A 20,303-nucleotide genomic window follows, 5' to 3' on the forward strand; every position below is an offset into this window, starting at 1 on the left:
TAAAACAACTGTTTTCACTTGGAACATCCTCTTGAGATATTTCTGCCTAGTGATAGTAAGAGCTTCAAATGGTGCTAACTACAGCATTATTTTAGATATATGCAGTCTTTCTGTAAGCTTATTTTCACTTTTTTTCTCTCCTAAAGAAAAGAGCGATTGGTGTATGTGGGTATCAGTATCGAGAACATCATTCCACCTCAGGTAAGTTACTGCCTCTATGTTGTATTATAGTTTTATTTTCCAAACTGCTCAGGGAAAAAGTTTCTCAGTGGTGTGTCAAAGTGCTAGTAGCATCTTGGAAGGAAAAATCAATCTATATGCAGGTCAGAAATAATTCTAGAGTCTTTTAGACTGAATATAGCAGAGAAACCATGGGAGCTTCGTGGTGTTTATTAGAGCCAACTGATGCCACACAGAGTCCTCTGTCAGTGAGCAATCTCAGAATTGCCTCCCTACCCATTGCAACTGGGTTTTGAGTTGAGTGCTCCAATATTTAGTACTTTATAAAGGTGGGATTCAGTTATTTAATTCTGGTGTTTGCTGCATAGTTATCTAGCTCTGAGATAATTGTCATAGCTTTCCTTTGGAAGGGATGGCAACAAACACTTTTGGCTTATAATTCAGAGGGAATATGTCGTATCTCTTAGCAGCATAGCACTTGCCTTCAACAAATGGATGTTAAGGTCGCATGTGATTAAAAACTATAAACATTTAGTGTTTCATTAACATATGCTTTTATATGGTTTCCCTTGACAGAAGAGGAAAAATGCTTTTACTCACATGGAGAACAACCTCTTCTCACTTCTTAAATACATTTTAAAGCAACTCTCTTGAAGTCTTAGCCAAATGCCTTCATCCAGAATGATATAATCTGTTCTATGCAGTTTAGAATGAAACTTTAGTTTGTTTTAAACATAGACTTTCCACTCTGCCTGACTGTAACAAGGCCAACTTTCTCTCCCTGTCTCTGGATAACAGAAAAATGATAACAGATTTTACAAACTTGCAAAAGAGTCTATGCTTGGGAGAAAATATTTGAAAAATAAAGACTAGGGGTGGATTACTTTTCTTTTAAATTAATAACTTGGAAACAGTGTAATAAAACTAACTTGCATGGAACCCTATTGAAAGTGCACCATGTAGAGGTGTCCCTGTGCTCAGTACATAGAGATGCTGGCCGCAGTTTGCTCAGCTGACACATTTACTAGTCCTGGGAGTGTCACCCGAGGCACGATCTCAGCATTGCAGTGTGAGCACAGTGATATACAGTAGGCTGAACCTTTAAACTCTGTGTTTGGGAAGTTATGTAACCAGTAAGGGTGAGATGTTGCAAGTGTTCACTTGAACTGCTGTAACAAGTTATTATATTAGAAGCCAAAATGTGCTGTGTTGGGCATATGAGCTTTCTAGATGGTATGAATATCTGAATCACGTGACTTCAGTCATGAGTGCAAAGGGAGGGGGGAGATATATCATTGACACTTCTGTCTTACCTGAACAGGAGCCAGAAGTACCTGAAGGTCAGGAAGAAAAGAAGAAAGATTCCAAAAAGCCCAAATCAAAACTACTTGAAAGGAGATCTACCAGAACTCGAAAGTGCATAAGCTACAGGTCAGCAGCTTGTTTAAATGGCTTGTACAGCAGAAGTCGTACAGATGCTTTCTTTCTGAATCACCCCACCACTTCTCACACACACTTTTACATTTAAAAGAAAAGTCCAGCTAAAGTGTCTTTGTTTTTTCCTCTGAATATTAGTTATGCTTGGTGGTTGTGACAGCATGAGATGGTATAGTGAAGGGATGATGCATAAAAAAAATAAAAATGTGTATGGTACTTTGTTCAGGAATACTGGAGAAGGTCTTGGCGTTACTGCAGTTTCTGGAGTGAATTAAAGCAGGTGAATCAAACCTCTTCTTTCTCTTGCAAGGGAGACTTATGCTTGTGTCTAAAGGCCTTCAATTCCTTGTACTCTTCCCCCTTCCCACCTTGCACATTCTTTACATGAAAGGAGCATGAAACTTAAAATGTAATTATGAGACAGTACATCTAAAAATGGTCTGTAACTCTTTAGGGAAATTGTGATAAAAATGCAATTAGTCAATGAAAATGCAAGATATTTAAACTCTGTGCATTCTGAAAGTAGAACAGGTTACCTAAGGTTTCCAAAATTCAGCATGATCTTATTAATGTCTTTTGTTCTCAGTGTATTACCAATCTTATTTTTATATATCTAAATAATACTTAGAAACACTCCGTATCTTCTTCAGTCCACTAGGCAAGTAGGATACCCTTGGGATTAGAAAAGAATGTGGTTACCTGAGAGCTTGTGTTTTTTTGTCCCAGATGCATTAGGAAGATTTAAAAAATACTTTCCAGTACTTACTCTATGTAGACCTTTATCATCAAAAATGAGAACATTACAATATTGGAACAATAAGCCTTCCAACAATAACCATCATTGAACTTACAGTCTGGTTCTGCTGCTGAGGAGAGGCATTCCAGCCTGGCCAGAAAACTTGACCTGACCTTGCTTAGCCGTTGATTTTTGATACCTTTTTACACAAACAGCAGAAGTCACAGTAAAGAAAATGCCATTGCTGCTTTGAGAAATTAAGTATTCCTGTAAGGAACATTATGCTACAGGCAAAATTATATAGATTTGCTGTTATGTTAATGACAGGTCAGGCAGCATCTGACCAAGAGAAAAATCCCCTTACCACTAGGGTATGTGGCACAACTGCAGCAGGACCCATGTTGTGCAAAGACAATATTTTTTATTGGAAGTAATGTTGTTCTGGAAAAATCAATCTTCTGATACCAAATGATAAGAGTTTTCCTTACAGACTACGTCATACACATAATTTTGAGTGGGTGAAAATATTGCACGTATCAGTGTGTCAGATTTATATGTCTGCAGTGAAGTCCTGCTGGTGTCACTGAGAGTTGTGTGTGCTTTCCCTCAGCAGGGGAAAATAAATGCTAAATGCCTTATTCCGCTTACAAACAGATCTGTACCGTGGAGCATCCTGGTTGTCTAAAGATCTGTAATCCCTTTGTATCACCCAAGCCGTTTCTTGAGTCTTCCTGCAAGCAAGTTAGCAAAAACCTGCACCACGAATAAAGCAGTAGCAGAAGAAATTATGTTCCATTACACTTAATGGACAAGTCAGCTGTCACCTCGTGGCTGAGCTCAGGTTATTTGTTAGCAGTGATTTGACAGTGTTAAAGTGATTTCTCACATTTTGAAGAGGTGGGATTTTGGGGGGTTATTTGTAGCTTTGTGGAGAGAAAATATGGTTTGAGTAGTGTGGAACTAATTTTATTGATGGAATAATTGCAGAGTTATTTCCTTGCTGGGTAAAGCTGCTTTGAATGTGACATGCAGTTGTGCTGAGGGAATATAAAGATACCAGAAGTCCATCACCTTATTTTTAAAGGAGGAAGTGTTTTATGTTCACTATTGAATTACAGAGTATAAGATTAGATTTATTCTTTCCTTGTTCTGCTGGAGGTTCCTACGGAGGATCAAGATAAATATAACTGTAATCTTTCTTTCATGACTGAGAAATGGAATCTTTAATGAATGTATTGTCCAATTGTTAGTCATTTGTACAAAAACAAGCAAAAAAATTTACTTTTTAAAAAATGAGACAAAAAACTTGCATCTAAATGAAATGTCTTTCCTATACAGTTAATAAATTTTGTACTTTTGCATGATGGAGCTCAAGGCATCCATTTGGTGGAACAGGTAACACTCCCTTTATATGGAATTTGAATTCATAACTGAAGACACAAACTGAGGTTGTCTGTTTGAAAGAATTGGATCCTTTTTCCTCCATTTGCTGTTCCCTTTAAATGAGTACTCAGGGTGCAGAGATTTATGCAGTTTTATAAAAGTTGCTGAAGGACAAACTCAAATGTTTTGCTTTTGTTTGTCCTTTTTAGTTATGTAACATTGTATTACAGGTTGTTTGTACAGAATCACAAGGAACTGTGTACAATATGTTTTGTTTTATCTGTTCAGCTTAGGATGTTGCAGATCCACAAAGTATGATTATCATGAGCTTTAAGAGGAGAAAGCAGCTATGTGAAATGAGTTTTGAAGGAAAATGTAGACAGAATGAATAGTTTTACCTTGACTTTAATAGATGGTTCTCAGAAAGTCTGTTTTGAAGATTGGTAGAACATATGTCATCTGATAAAAGGTGTGGAAAAAATTATTAATGCTTTGCCTGAAAAATGCCACTGAAACTATGTTAAAGAACTTTCAGATTATATATTGTTTAATTCAGGGATATGTCACATAAAATGAAATGGGATTTCTGTTCACCTAAATCAATATAATACAGCCAGGCAATGATAAATAATCTGTTAGGAAATAGAAACAAGAAACACATCTTTTAAAAAATATCTATTTTATTATTAATCTGGCCCATTATCTTAGTTATTTTATTATATATCCAGACCACTGTCTGTGCAGTGTGATTTCTTAAAGCAGGGTTATTTCTTTAGATTTTGAGGTATGTTTTCATAATATATTTAATTAGAGTTCACTTCAAAGTGGTAAATGAAAGCTGTTATTTTTAGGTTTGATGAATTTGATGAGGCAATTGATGAGGCAATTGAAGATGATATCAAGGAAGCTGATGGAGGAGGTATGTTTCTGATGTTAGTTGTTTTGCATTGCAGTGGTGATAAGAAAATTGAGACCGAATTTTTTTTTATATGAGAAGCAACAAATATAATCCTTCCCCTTAAACTTTGTAGTTTATGGAGTTTTTTTGCTGCTGTATTTTTGGAAGTGAACTAAATAATTTCCATTAGGAATGGCCATCCCAGGCTGCCAAAAGATGTCAGAAAGTATTTAGCCTTGATAGTTAAATTCAGCTTGTATATGTTTTGTTATATGCAATGAATAAGCCTGACAAGAAAACTCTTAAAATTATTTTACTAAGTTTTGGATGGCAGCAGTGCTAGTGACGTTTGTCCCCTGTAAAAATAGGGCTCATAAATTGGTCTGCAGTTGGACCCCGTAAAGATGGGGTTTACAAAGTTGTCTTAACAATATTCATCCACCTCTGTAAGCACTTCTCAGTTGAACATGAATAAAGTGAAATTCTGTTCTTTGTTGCCTGTTGTGGCAACATAGGGGACCAAAAGAGAGATCTTCAGCACTATCTGAGAGGTGGAGATGGATTTGTGTTTCAGCATCACCTGCACTTGCCTGAAGAAAACAGCCATGGAACATTGTCCCTCAGTTGTTTGGCCTGTGGCATCTCCCTACAGACACCAGTTTTCAGAAGCTCATGAATATACACAGACAATGTAAAAATCAGGTGTCTTTGGGTGTGTGACACAAGGCCCATACAATAAACGTAACCAAGTCTCAACCCTCTGCCTGGACCTCAGTATTGCCAAGCGGACACAGCTGGGCTTTGTGTGTCAGGAACAAGAGTCTGGACAGAGTCTTGCTTGACAAAAAAAATACTCTGCTTTTACAGAAAATAAGCTGAAGCATGTAAGAAAGATCTGTAGAAAGTTAAACAAGAAAATAAACTTGCTCTTTTTTACCCTTTTGTGTCACTGAATTCAGGCATTGGCAGGGGCAAAGACATGTCAAATATCACAGGTCACCGTGGAAAAGACATTTCCACAATCCTAGAGGAAGAAAGGAAGGAAAGCAAGCGACCACAAAGGGCTGCTGCAGCACGACGCAAGAAACGACGGCGACTAAATGACTTGGATAGTGACAGTAATCTGGATGAAGAAGAGAGTGAGGATGAATTCAAGATCAGTGATGGGTAGGTCTGCAATTTAACTTCCCCAAGTCACTGACCACTGCAGGCTTCTGTGACTCTGCAGTGCCCCTGAAATGATCATCAGGAGGATGTTCCCAGTGCTGGGATGGCACTGCACAGTGCCAGCAGAAGTCACAGAATGATAGAACGATTTGGGTTGGAAGGGACCTTAAAGATCACCTAGTTCCAAACCCCCTGCCTTGGGGTCCTTCTGGCCTAGGGGAACATCACTGTACTGGAAAAACTGCACTCTGGATCCATGTGCTGAAATCATCCAATCTGCATTTTAAGCAAAACATGATCTGGAAATGTTACTGGGATGTTTGAGGCCTCACTAAAGGGTTCTGTTAGTGAAGGAGCCAGGTGGGCTCAGTTCTCTGGCTGATGTGACTGTCGAGCAGAAATTCTTAACCAATTTTTAGAAATTGGAAGAGGAAAATGTTCTTATTTAGAGCATACAGAACTTGACAGGTTCTGAAATGAGTTTTTGATTGCTGCTCTCTAGGAGATACAGTTTGAACACGGCCAAAGAAGTGGTTTATACTATAGAAAACAAATAGGTGTCACGTGAAGCTCTAAATGCTAAATGAATATTGCTCTGGCTAACTGAGACTCATTTTGCACAAAATTTCTCCTTGTTCAGTCTGTGCAATTCCTGATGTTGAAAAATTTGATAATTTTAGATGAACTTCATGCCTCAATGAAGAAACATAATAAAGCATGAGGCTGTAGGGTCTTTACCAGAAACATTTAAAGCCTTACACCAGTCACTGAGTCTATTTACTAAGTATATGGAAAATCTATACAAGACAGATGCAAGTTTTGAACTTTGTTTTTCACCTGTGGCCATGCTGAGGACATTTCAGTGGCACCCTGAATAATTGAGCTACATGTGCTGGAAATTTTCAATCAATGAGTGTAGCATGTGGAAATCTGGCAGAGTTAATGGTGCATTGATCTGTTGAAGTGTAGTCAGGCATTTTCAACTCCGTCCTCTGCTGAGGGCCTTCTGGATGTTATACTGGAACTTAACACAAATGCAAGCGGCTGGTACCGTCAGTGGTTAATGGTTTTTAAAAAAGCCTTGGCTCACTTCTGAAATGATGGGAGCGTTACGAGCTGTTAAGGTTGTGAGGTGCATAAGAGCAATAGTTTTGTGTTAAGACACAGTATTCTGATTCTCAGAAATTGCATAGTTAGTTGGTTTGTGAAGGGAAGGTCACCTCTCCTAGAACATGGTGGGTGGTTTTCCCCTCCACAGTTATTGCTGTGCAGACATTACATTGCAGTGAACTACATGAATGCTCTAGAGTCTGTCTTATGTTAATGTCACTTGTGGTGCTGCTTTGACAGAGTTTTTATATCCACCTGCTGTTCTAATCTGCTGTGTAATGTCATGCACTGTAGAGCTATATCCCAAACATACAGCTGAAACTTCATGTCAGTAATGGCAGCCTGCTCTCTCGAGGTCTTCGCTCCTCGTGATAAGATTTGTGCCTTTTGTTTTTGTTTGTAAGAGAATACTTACCACTGACTTGTAAAACACAGGTACTATTTCAGTCCTTTGTTTTCAATACCGATCTCTGTTGTCTGTGGTTCTTCTTTGAACAGATCTCAAGATGAGTTTGTTATATCAGAGGAAAATCTGGATGAAAGTGAAGATGACCCACCATCAAACGAGGACAGTGATTCAGAGTTCTGTGCCCGCATATCCAGGCGACACCTCTCCAGGCCCATGAGGCAAAGCAGGAGGTTACGAAGGAAAACAGCCAAGAAAAAATACTCTGAAGACGATGAAGAGGAAGATTCTGAGGAAAATTCAAGCAGAGAGTCTGGTGAGTATAAGCAGTCTTAGATATATTAAATACTCTGTACTGAAGAGAGGAAGAATGGAAATCTCAGTTTCCTGTTGCAACTGACACTAACTTGTTCGCTGGCTTTGGTCAAGTCGACTGTGTCAGATCTTTGCTGTAAAGCCCTTTGCTGATAGTTCTGCTGTCAATAATCTGCAGGGAACTGGTATTGAGCACTAGGTTCTTGGCATTTTCAGGTAATTATGTGTTTAAATGAGTGCTTATTGCTATGATTCTAAAGGCCACCTTTGTGGATAGTTGCAGCTACCCTCAAACGTTCCTGTTTGGCACATGATTGCAGGGAAGAGAAGGAATGGAGGCTTTATAGCTACTAGAAGACCTTCTGAACACTTTGAAAAAGCTTCTGAAAGGAACATTTTCCCTCACTTTGTATGGAAGAAAACTTTCAGTTTTATGGCATTCTGTGTTTTCTGGTTGACTTGAAGGCAAACAATAACACCTTGACTCTCTCTCTCCTACAATTATCCTTAAAATCTTTAGTAACTGAAAACTCTTGCATCACAGAAGAACCTAATAACTCACTTTATTCTACTTGTCCTTCAACCAGTTCATTTTCTGTTGCCATGGTTTGAAGTGTGAGAATAGTACTTTAAACCTTTTCATGATCAGCATCTTTCTCCAAGGACTGTTTCTGCTTCATTTGAGTCACAGACTAGAAAGTGCCATATACAGAAGCACTTGTTTTTACTTATTTTTATTGTGAATTTAAGGTACTAACTATACTGGAGTGTTAACTTACTGTAGTGTGTGTTATCTTTCCAGTGTTTTATATGTCTTTCTACAATATAGAAGATGACCATGTTGGAGTAAGTTGCTTTGGAGTACTGGTTTCCAAAAGGAGGGTTTGTGCACAGGCAGATGAAGACAGCTATATGCACATGCAGTGGTTGCTGTCTCCCTGTCCTGAATACATCATTGCGCTAATCATAAGCTCTTAGATGAAAATACTGGCAGAAGTATAAAGAGGTTGTTCATATATTCTGTAATATACAAGAGCAACTTGTTTGGTTCCCGGTGGACACACACCTGTGATAAAATCAATTGATTCCAGTATCCTTCCATCTATATCTAAAAGTATAGCATTAACTATGTGTTTCTCTCTTTTACCCTCATTACTGTCCCTCAGGATCCTGCTTTAAGCCACTTTTGAGCTAAGGAAATCAGGTGCCCCGTGAGCAAGCTGTGTTTTCAGTCTCCAGAGATGGAATTTCTTTCTGAAAGTGGTTTTTCTTGCTGACTTGCTCTGATTCTTTCTCTAATATTTTAGGAAGTAAAGAGGATGCCACTTTGATCTGTGACTCATGTCAATCACTAAGTTAGGAACAGAGTATGAGAATTGTATAGAAATGTATCTTGGGATAATTGTTCTGGCATAGCTCAGTGGAAAAGCAGCTAAAGTTGATTTGAGGCTATTTTCATCTGATGTAAATAAATTTAGTTTTTGAAGACACTAACTGCAGTAGACTGGTGGAGGAAAAACTGTGATTGATGGTAAGTTTCTACTGTATGGTGTCTGTTTTAAGCAAACCTGTGATTGAGAGAAACTGATTTTTGTTGTTAATTTAAATTCTATAACTCAGATCTTGGAGTTTCATCTTGTCTGTGGTTTTTCATCTACCTGTTCTTAAAAGTCTTCCAGTAGAGTACTATTTATTTTAATTTTAAAAGCAGAATGGACTTCCCAGTGTTAGTGGTAACATGCACCATCAACTCTGATTCAGTTAGGTTGTTTTCACTGTCAGGAATTGTAGAGACATTTTTGTTGCCAGTAGAGATGAGGCAACAAAAACACTGGAAGGAAACCTTCTGGAGGAGTTTGAGGGAGACAGGAAAAGGGTTTTTGAGAAGCTTTTAAAATCAAGCAATTCTACACTGGTAATAAATGGGAGAGCTGGCTTGGATCAGAATAATGAGGCACAATGGCTGAGACTGTCTGTCCTGGAAGGGCACATAATTTTATTGGTGTTGGTCTAAAACTTATATAAATTTTTTTATGTAAAGCAGTTTGCTTTGTTGGAATAATGCACGTCACTGTTTTCTTCTGTACAGAGAGTGGTGAGTACACAGATTACAGTGATGACGATTACCTGGAAACTAGGAGGAGAAGATCAAGACGGAATCAGAAGAGACAAGTTAATTATAAGGAAGATTCAGAAAGTGATGGCTCACAGAAAAGTGTCCGATATGGGAAGGAGTTAAGAAGAGTTCACAAGCGCAGGCTCTCCACTTCAGATAGTGAAGGTAAAATAAACAGTGCGGTGTTCACAGGAGCTCATATATGTCAGCATTACTATGAAGGGAAAACTGTATATAATTCCAAGATTTCAGAGAATCGTCTTTCAGTTCCTTGATGTTTCTCAGAAACTGTTTCTTTCTGAAACAGCCCACTGGTACTTCACGATGCACTGTTAACTGAGTCACTTCTCGAAAGTGTTTCATTGTCCCTAATCCTGACTTCCAGGTCTGTCATAAAGCTCCATCCCACGAGCCTTTAAAGATTCTCTTTTATAAAAGAAAGGGTAGTGCCTCTGATGCCCTGACTGTGTTTGTGCTGGTGGTTTAGACTCATTCCATCTCCTGTTTAAGGACCTGTGCTAAGTGTGGCAGAAGCCCCTCTTAGTAATGTCAATCACATAATGAGTGACTGGTTTTTGATTTATAATTAATTAGCTTTTACAAAAGCAACCACTGACTTTGGGTGCCTTGGGTTCTGGGCACGCACCTTATGAGACCTTAGGTCCAGCTTTCCGAATGCTGAGCAGTGTGGATTGCAATGGATGCCAGACTTCCTCAGAAAACAAGCCACGCTTGACAGGCCAAGCACCTCAGTTTTGGAAGGGCTGCCCTAAAATTACAGAGTGTTAGAGCATGCTCTTAGATGAGGGGAAACAAGTATGTGATGCAAGTGCGTATAGTACCTCAAAAACATGATCATACACTTCAATTCAGCCTGTTCTCAGGAATTCACTATATGGTGGCTTTTTGCTGCCTGCACTTGTGATTTTAAACAGTGCCTGATTGACAGTGTCTTCTCTTCATGAAATCCCATTTCCTCAGGTATTTTTGGTGCTGGCTTTCTGCGTATTAAAATCAGCACCATTAAGTACCATTTCAGCACTCTCCCACAGTGCCTGCATTATACCATAAAATATGTAACAACAGTACTAGAATTGTATTACATTGAAAATAGAGGAGCGCTGACAGTCTCTATCAACTTGAACCTACATTAAACAATACCCTTTGAAATGGATTTCTAATGGAAATCACAAGGAGACAACAAATTAAGTTTGTCATTTGATTTTTCAGCCTCTTCCTTTTCTCATCAAAACCCATCAAAGATCAGTGCAAAGGCTGTCAGTGTGTAGGCAATATTCCAGTTTGCCAGAGGAAAAAAAGCCTCCCATTAAAGGGCAGCAAGATTCAGAGGACAGTCAGGCAGCATTTGTATGCTTTGAAAGAATTTGTATATAATTTGGGGTCGGCAGGGGTATAGTATGGTTCTGTGTGTGTGTGTGTGTGAATTTCATGATAGAGCAGCCATTATTTGGGTTCTCAGTTTCTGGCAGGCTGTAAATAAAGCATGTGCTATGAGATGAGTGATGCAGTTCTGTGTTATTTCCAGCATGGAGTTAGCAGTTTTAGAAGGGAACACAGCTACCTCCAAAGCCTCCTGTACTCCTCAGATTGGAAACAGAATATCAGCAAATTGTTGGTATTTTCTGCTTTAGGAGTTTATTTAAGAAGTAAAAAGGATGCAAGTGTTTTGACTTGGTTGGGGATCCTGGAGGAGATGGAAGTGTGTGTGGTGAGAGATCGCTCGATAATGAGTGTGAAAGATGAAGAATAAAGTGTAAAGGTTGCACTAAGATTTGCTAATGGCTCTAAGTCTGCTGCTTATTCCAGAGAGCTACACATCTAAGAACTCTGAAGATGATGAATCCACAAAGGAGTCGAAGCGATTGATTCGAAAACGTCGGCGGAGCACAGACGACTATTCCGAGGAAGAAGGAGAGGATGAGGAGGAGGAAGGGAAACCTGTCCGCAAACGGCTGAATCGAATCGAGACAGATGAGGAAGATAACTGCGAAAATGCCAACGAGGACACAGAAACCCCTGCTCCTGCAAACAAGCTGCCAGCAGCACAAGCTGCTCAAGACAACCCCAAGAAGCACTGCTACCGGATAGAAAGCGACGACGAAGATGACTTTGATAATGTAGGGAAAGTAGAGAGCCCTTTGGACTACAGCCTGGTGGACTTGCCTTCCACCAACGGACAAAGCCCAGGGAAAACTATTGAGAACTTGATTGGCAAGCCAAGCGAGAAGACCCAGGCCCCCAAGGACAGCACAGCCAGCGCCAGCCTGGCGCCCAACGGGACAGGAAGTGGGCAGGAGGCAGTAGGGCCAGAGGAAGATGAAGATGAACTTTTGAGAGTGACTGACCTTGTTGATTACGTCTGTAACAGTGAACAGTTATAAGACTTCCATTTTTGTGCTAATTTATTCCACGGTAGCTCATACCAGCGGGCCAGTTATTAAAAGCTGTTTTATTTTTCCTAGAAAATTCTCCACTACAGTATCACTTTCTAGAAGCAAGAATTTCACCAGTCCTGCAGTCTTTCTGTGAAGTGACCAGTTTTGAACTTTGAAGATTAATTGCTGTAAATTCCCTCTCATACCCCCCCCTTCTCCTTCCAAGTCCATGGTCCTGGGTAATTTCACTCACAAAAACCTTATAACAACAAGAGATTTGTATATTTTTGACTTTATATTTCCTGAGTGCATACAAATTTGTGGAAATGGGTGGCCTAAGAAAGCATTCCAAATCAGTCAGGGCCCAAACCGGAACTGGGGTGGGTTTGGCTCAAGGGGTGGGAGGATGGGAGGGGGGTGGTGCAGAAGCACTTGTGCTTTAGCTTTTTCATATGAGATATATATTATATTTAAATGTTCACAACTTAGATTACAACTTAACAGACAGTTAAAAGCAAAATTAATGTCTGTACTGTCGCATTTTGTGAGTTGTAGGTTAACATACCATAGCTCATTTTAGTAATCACCTTCATGGAAGCAGTTCGATTTTAATACTGGAGGCAAACAGAATTATTAGAGGCCAAGAAGGTACCATAAACAAGAACTCTGCTATCCATTATGACTTGCAGACTTTCCTAATAAACATCCTTTAAAGTGTTTGTACAGTGAAGTGTACTGTAATGAAGTTTTTGACAGTCGAAACACACTAGCCATGAATTTCTAAAGCGATCTCATGCTCAGTTCATCAGATAGTCTTCGATGCACAGTGTCTAGTGGGAGGACATATCGATGTCAAGTTAGTCAGTAAGTTGGATGTCAAGTAAGTCTGTAAGTGCTGCAAACCTTTTACAGACAAAAGAACCCTGCGGTAGCTGCCCGGCCACACGAGTTTCACCATCCGTCGGAGTGTTCTGAACAAAATGTGTTTGTGCAAATGGCATTGACCACAGAGTGACAGTGCATCAGAGGATGGAGGGATTTTCAAATAAACCGTGACTGGTCCATTCATGCCCTTAATATCTACTTCAAATTGAAGTAATCAAATGGAACAGTTTTCCTTTTGGAGGTTTCCTGTCTGGGGTTTTATGTGTGTTTTTGTTTTGATTTTACTTATCTGCCTGGATGTATTAGCAGGTTTTTGAATGTAGTTGTTGGCCTTTGGCCATTAGAATTTTCTTACATTTTAATAACTGTCATGTGACCAACTGATTTCAAGAAGGCAGTGTTTCTGAGAGAAAACGCTTGACTCCAAGACATCTCACCAACTTTTGAGCGGGCATGAAGTGATGCGTGCTTTTATTCAAGGAAAAAAAAGACAATGGAAGAAAAAAAACCAAGACAAACCAATATGGGGCATATCAAGAGCATTCAGTTTTCTCTTTACTCTGATTAAGATGCAGGCTGTAGCATTTATACATGCTGCAGCACACAGATAACTCAAACAGATCTGCCAAACATTGAAATCCAAAAAGGTCACATCTATTAATCCTTTTGCTCTGAGATTTGGATTTTTGACTGGTGTTTAGGTCCATTGCCGGCAATGGATACACCAAAACTGCTGCTGCCACCGAGGAGTGAGTTCTCCTTTCCTGCCCCACCTGATTCCCTTCCATTATATTGTATTTACTAGTCAGTCATTAAGCACTTCTTTTCTTGTAATAAAACCAGCATTAGGCCTTTACTGAATACCTCTCTAGAAAACTTAGATCCAAAAATTACCTGCTTTTTGGCCTTTAAAGTCTTGGTTTTGTTTCCCCACCTCTTTCTCCACGAGGTCTATCAGAACCACTCCATGACTCGTTTGGGTTCTAGCAGTGCACATATTGTGCTAAAAAACTAGGATCAGGAAGATGCAAAAAGATGGAACTTGCTCTTTATCTGCTGTGCTAAGCAAGCTTGTGATTTAAGAAAAACAAGAGAAATCACTCTCTAAATGAGAACTTAATTTCATCAAAGATTAAATATTTTCCTACCTTACTGATGTTAACAATTAACAGTTAAATGATTAAAACAGGGTAGTGAAAAGCCACAGAAACTTACAATGAGTTCTTAAAAGCATATGTAGCGTTTTAAGCTACTGTAGTGCTTTGCTTTGCTTAGGTGACCCATAAATGTAGTGCGTCTACATTTCTAATATACTTGTGTTTTAGAACAAGTAAGAACATACAGCTTCCACTTGTCCATGATAGTAGCTGCTGAACATTTTTAATACTTGCAGTGCAAACTGATTCACGTGCAGCAACAGCGTGCAACCAATGGTTTCTGATTTGTTTTGGCAGTGCCATATTTTTCTTTGCTACCTGATGGAGCCTTTAAGTATCTGATCAGTGCTGTAGCAAACATTCTTGCTTGTAGAGTCAACCTTAAATGTTCAGTATCTAGTGACCAAGTAATTGTGAATGTAGGAAAATACAAAAGAGTTACAGTACTGGATACACCAATCGGGAGAAAAATTTGAGTACTGAGTTACGGAATGATGTAAAAGCAGGAAAGACTAGGAGCATTGAAGCTTGCATCAGGAGTGTCGCATTTTAAAAGTGACCAGTTGTTACCAAATTTTACTTTCTCTAGGTCACTTCTCAAAAACAACTTTTCTGTCTTATAGAAGTCACCCTTGGTACCTGAGCTGGCTTCATCCCACAGGATCTAGAGTTCCTCCTTAGACCCTGTGGGAATGGTGTGCAAGATAAAACTGCAAAAAATGCCCTGGAAAGTGTTACCGTTTTCAAACATATTTTTCTCATTTCTAAGGCCTCCTGCTTGATGGAAAATGTACAGTCTCCTATTTGGGAAGATGACATTTTCCGACATGAGGCCAGCTGACAGCCACAGAGGGTTCATTCTGTTACAGTACATATATGTACCAGAGTGGAAATGTCTTCCTGGTGTCCTTATATTCCTGTGCCCTTCTGTGCTCCTTGTGAGATCAGAAATTAACTGCCTTTGAGGAGGGATCTTCAGGTGTAGCTTTGGGCTTAGAGAAAGCTCAAACCATACGAGAAACAGGGAAAACAGGCCAGGGATTTTTTTAACATGATGGATTTAGAAGTACTAGAACAAGCAGCTATTGGCTGAACATAAAAAGGATTTATTCAACAAACTCTTGTTTATTCCACACAGATTGTCACTAGAAGCTTTGTCTTTTTTTAACTGCAAACTCTTCTGAGTATAACTGACTGGGAGAAGAATGAATGCCTAAGTAGCATTGCTGAGGGAAGAACATATAAATCGAGTGAAAGATTGGACTCTTTTTGTGTCACCAGTATAGATGCTGGATATTTGCTCTCTTGCATGGGACTTGTGTGACTGTCAGCAACACAAAGCGCTCAAGTAGCTCCACTGTGCAATTAACGAATGTGGTGCATTAATATAAGCAGGAGGGTGGTAGTGACAAGAACTGAGTTTCACCATGGTTGCTGTCTTCTAGTTGTTGAGTCTGATAAACCTGAGCATCGTTTTGATTTAAAAATGGAAGATGACATCACCAAAACAACTCATAGCACTGAAATCTTGTAGGAAGGTCAGTACTGAACAGTCAACTTTTTGATAGTTTAATTTCCTACATGTTGAATTACATTATAAAATTACTGCATCTTCCTGATTATTTTTTGAATGAAAAGATTGCTCTGTTCTAGCAGCACTTGAGAGAAACAAAAGATACTTTTTTCTAAATTGCTCATTTATGAAGTATGTCACCTTCAAGATTTCTTTGTATTAAGTGTCTCAGTTACTCTTCCTATCATAGGAGCTAATGACTTAGTTGGATTTGTTTTGTTTTCTGTTCACCTCTGTTTTCTAATTGCTGTGAGACCTTACTCAAAGAAACTCTAGGGGAAAAATGTATATTCACAAAAGAAAAATTGTATGGTAGTGGTACACTTGTTCTGATTTCTCTTCATATCTGTCATTTGAACTACATTGGTATGCAGATGCTGCAACTGTTTAATAATTCTAATCATTCATTGTCAGGGTGTCCATTTTATACCTCTCTTTTCAGGTGCTTATAACTTGGTTTTCAGTGTTCTTCAGCAGGAAATCTTGGCCTAAACTTTCCAATAATCATTTCCAATCACATATTTTCAAAAATTTCTTTTACAAAAAGTAAATGAGGAATTTTTATAGCACCTGTTTTTATAAATTCACTTTGTACACAGTGATTTAAATAAATCGTGACAGTAATGCTCGCCCCAAGAGCTGGTCTGACAAAAGAGATTTGTATCATCTCATTCAAAATGGCAATATATAGGCCTTGAAAATTGGTTTTGGTACATGTGCAGTGGCTACTGTTCAGAGGCTTGTAATATGTTTCTGATGTGCAGCATGCACCCTTAGCTATGTATTTACATTTGATGTATGCTTCTGATTTGGTGGGTATATAAAATCCTTAAATATATATAAATATATATAAAAGATCAAGTACTTCAACCAAGACAGTAACTTTGGGAAAAACATTGTGTTGAGTATGGTGGGGGAAACTCTAGAAGTGGAAGAGCAGAATTTTGCAATTCCTTAAGTGTTTAGAACATATATACATATATAGAAGCATTTAGGATATTGTCTGAAGTAAGGATTTACAGGATCAAGACCACATTTCCTGTTAGTTTCTTCCTCCCCTTCCCTAACAGCTGGGTTGGGAACTATATCTCACTTGAAACACTGTAAGGCAGAAAGTAGAAAAAATCCAACAGACATGATCCTTTTCCTTCTGGTATATACTGATGTTAGAAAAATTCTGTGACTAATTTTTGATGTTTTACAGTTGAGTTCCCAATCTGAGATCTAACAGAGAACTCTGGCTTCAGAAATATTTACCAGTTGGAAATTATTTCTGAATCTGGACACCCCACAGTTGGGGTGTTGAGGATTACCAGTCATTTCAGAAAGTCACAGCACTTATTGAGCTCTTCTTTTAGATTAGGTGTAACTAACTGAGATAGTTCCTAACAACAAAAACTTGTGCTTGGGAATTGATTGTCCCAACACTTCAGAGTAATTTAACTTACAAGATGTGCAAAAGATGTATATTGCTTAGTATGACACTTAAAAGAACAAAAAAAAGATTGTGTAGAGGTTCTGGGGGAAAGAACAGAACACTCCAAAGTAGGTAAGTTTTTATAATTGAATCTGTGGTGTAAAGCCTCCAGATTCAACTGCAACTAAAAACAAGTCCTACAACTTCGGTTTTTGACTATCATTTTGTAAATGCTGGCACCCCACGCCTGAGCTGAGCAGCAGGAGAGGGGACAGTACTGCAGTTAGAGGGCGCATGTGTGCCTGTAAGTATCTACTATTGCTACATATAACCCCAAAGGTTGCTACCAAGGGCTGAACAACGGAGAGGCTCTGTTGTTCAGTTGGTTTACTTTGTGCACTTTGCAGCACTTTGTGTATAGTCGGTCTCACTGGTTCCCCAGGTGCAGACGGAGTCACTTGCTCCTGCTGTTTGGATGCTTGTTCAAATAGCAGAAGGAGATGGGGAATGGATGGAGGGAAGTGGAGCAGAAAAATGTGTATGCAAACCCATGCCATTTGCAAGACAGGCCTAAAAACTACTTGTGACTTGCCCTTTAAAGACTGTATTTCCAATGGAAGGTCTCCATTTAGGAGAAACATCCCAATTACCCTCCTTTTCTCATCCTGACCTTCAAAGTAAGTGGAAAATATACTTGAGGTCTCCTTCCTTGAAGAAATAGATAATGTTCCATCAGTGCAATGTGGATGTGGAAAAAATCAGGATCAGTCTATGGAATATTATGACAATGTTTGCCTCTGGGGATGTTGGTCTGCATGGTTTGCTTTCTTATTTGTTCCCCTTACTGTGTCCCACACAACTGAACTTAGATTAGTCTGTCAGAACTTGACTTAAATGATTCTACGGGGATAAAGTCCTTCTACGAAAACATACAATAGGCCTAGTTATCAGTGCACTGTTTGTTAGTTAGAACAGTTAAAAGTCCTCAATAGATATTAATCTGCTACTCAGGGTAGTGGTAGAAAAGGAAATCAAATCATAAAACTGTAAGCCTTGTTTAGTTTGCTATTTTGTACCCGTTATATGGACTCTAAAATCTTGTACAGTATCTTATTCCTATCCTATATTCATTCAAATGATACTCCTCCCCCAAACTTGAATTAAATCGATGTGTTGTCAATGCCAATGCGGCTGCTCGTTCCTGCCCATTTTCCACAGTCCTCCCACTGCAGCCAGGAGAGGGATGTGACCGATTCAAACGCATAACGTCACCATTCCCGCTATGCACAGCGGTTCTCACATGTGCACAGATCCTATTAGACAAACATCAGGTATTTTCAATGTCCTGGGTAACACAGAACAGGTCCCTTGCCAGCAGAATGGTTACCCTCCAATATTCTGTGAGAACTGGATCAAATCTGCCAGACAGGTCTCTTTAAGATACACTTTCATGAAATACAGTTTTGTCTTACTCCTGGGTGCTGTTTGTATGTTTGCAAAGAAATCTTGAGTTCCTTAAAAATGGTCTCCTTCATGGCTGGCCTCATTTTTTATTTTCTTTCTCTAAAGAATTAACACAGTGAAGTTCCACAAGCTGAGCTCTTTATGTAGAGTTTAACCCTTGCGTTTCTTGAGTCCTGAACTTTGGTTTTCTTCAGTCTCTCTTCAATCATGACTTGCTACAATATCAAAGGGAAAGGACCAAGGGGACACACACTGTGTGTGTGGGAAGGGGGGGAGATATATAGAAAAAACTGGAAGTGTTATTCTTGTTGCACATAAATCGGGTGGTGCTTTCACTGTCTTTTCCCTCCCACCAGTAATACCACGTGCATGTAAAACATGCTGCGTTTAAACTTTTTTAAATGGAAGTCATGGTGGCCTCAGTGCTCAAAGGGTTAACTGCAGTTTAATAACAGCTAATGTTTTTAGATTTGCAGTACACAACTGTTTAAATACTGTATTCCTTGTAAATGAAGTAAAAAAAAATGTTAAGGCTGGTGCCAATATTTTTGTTAATGAATTGTTCAGCGTTGTCTCTCACTACAGTCTGGTCAGAACTCTTTGTCTATAAGCTGGGCCTGAAGCCATTTTATAGCTTGTAGGCCTAATTGTGTAACTTTTCTTTCATAATGGTTTTGTTATAATATCTACTGTCATTTCTTTCATATAAATATGACATGTAAATTGTCATAATAAAAAAAATTGAAATAACTTGATGTACCAAGTATAATGTGTATTGAAGATACAAGTGAATTTTAATGGGCATCACACATGCACATTTCTTTTTCAGTTTTAAAACAAGCACAGAGTAATGGCTGCTGTGTATTGTTCCAGCCTGTGATGGTTCCTTGCGTGTCATTCCCACTGTCTGCCTTGGGAACGGGCAGCTCATTGTTTATGTTGCTTTTTTTATGACAGCTCAACTGACAGCCTTTCTTTCTTTCTTTGACCAGCTCTGGCTGATGGTGTAAAAGATCTGATGGACTGTTTTTGAAGTCACAGTGATTTTCTGCATGTATTCCATTTTCTACATAATTTTTTAATGTCATTTCATAATGATGTTGCAGTCACCTGACAAAAACCAGTATGCCTGCAGCCAGCACCATACCCAGCTAGGCTGTTCCAGCAGACATCCATGAGGTTTCCACGTAGTGCTAATGAGAGAGGAGACAGGTTCATTGATATAGGCCGAGATGTGTAAAACCTGGAAAAAATGGGGGGAAAAAAAAGGAAGCCTGCAGAGACACACTGAAGAAGCAGGTGTTCTGACATGTGGCAATGGCAGCGGACACTGATGATATTCCAGGACTTTAACAGGAGAAATTCAGGGAGAGAGAAATCAAAGAAGAGGGTGACTTTTCTCTGTGTGAATCACTGAAGCCTTTTTTTTTTTTTTGAATGTTTGTGGTTGTAGTCAAGCTACTGCATGCTCCTGTAGTGATGAGAAATTGCGTTGAAAATCTTCCTCTTGTTCCAAATCCACTGCCAAAAATTTATATTTGCATTTTTTGATGGATTCTGGGTATTTTTAGTCTGAACTGGCCATCTTATGGCAGGCAGTGCTGTGGAGAGAAACAAGCTCCCTTGGATGGCAAGTTCTGCATTCTGTCCTAAGGTGACTCTT

General features: G+C 39.1%; 1 protein-coding gene across 1 annotated transcript in view; it reads left to right on the forward strand.

Moving 5' to 3' along the window:
- The window catches only part of RSF1 (remodeling and spacing factor 1), a 64,296-nt gene extending 44,890 nt beyond the window's left edge, over window positions 1-19,406 (forward strand). The window contains exons 10-16 of the mRNA XM_027677587.1: window positions 147-201; window positions 1,502-1,611; window positions 4,588-4,655; window positions 5,594-5,801; window positions 7,410-7,633; window positions 9,722-9,913; window positions 11,576-19,406. Of these exons, the coding sequence (XP_027533388.1) occupies window positions 147-201; window positions 1,502-1,611; window positions 4,588-4,655; window positions 5,594-5,801; window positions 7,410-7,633; window positions 9,722-9,913; window positions 11,576-12,150 (1,432 nt within the window). The 3' untranslated portion in view covers window positions 12,151-19,406. The remainder of the gene's footprint in view (window positions 1-146; window positions 202-1,501; window positions 1,612-4,587; window positions 4,656-5,593; window positions 5,802-7,409; window positions 7,634-9,721; window positions 9,914-11,575) is intronic.
- The last annotated feature ends 897 nt before the right edge of the window (window positions 19,407-20,303 follow it).

This window comes from Neopelma chrysocephalum, unplaced genomic scaffold, assembly GCF_003984885.1.
Source record: "Neopelma chrysocephalum unplaced genomic scaffold, ASM398488v2 Primary Assembly neopelma1_43, whole genome shotgun sequence".
In the NCBI taxonomy this organism is placed as follows: domain Eukaryota; kingdom Metazoa; phylum Chordata; class Aves; order Passeriformes; family Pipridae; genus Neopelma; species Neopelma chrysocephalum.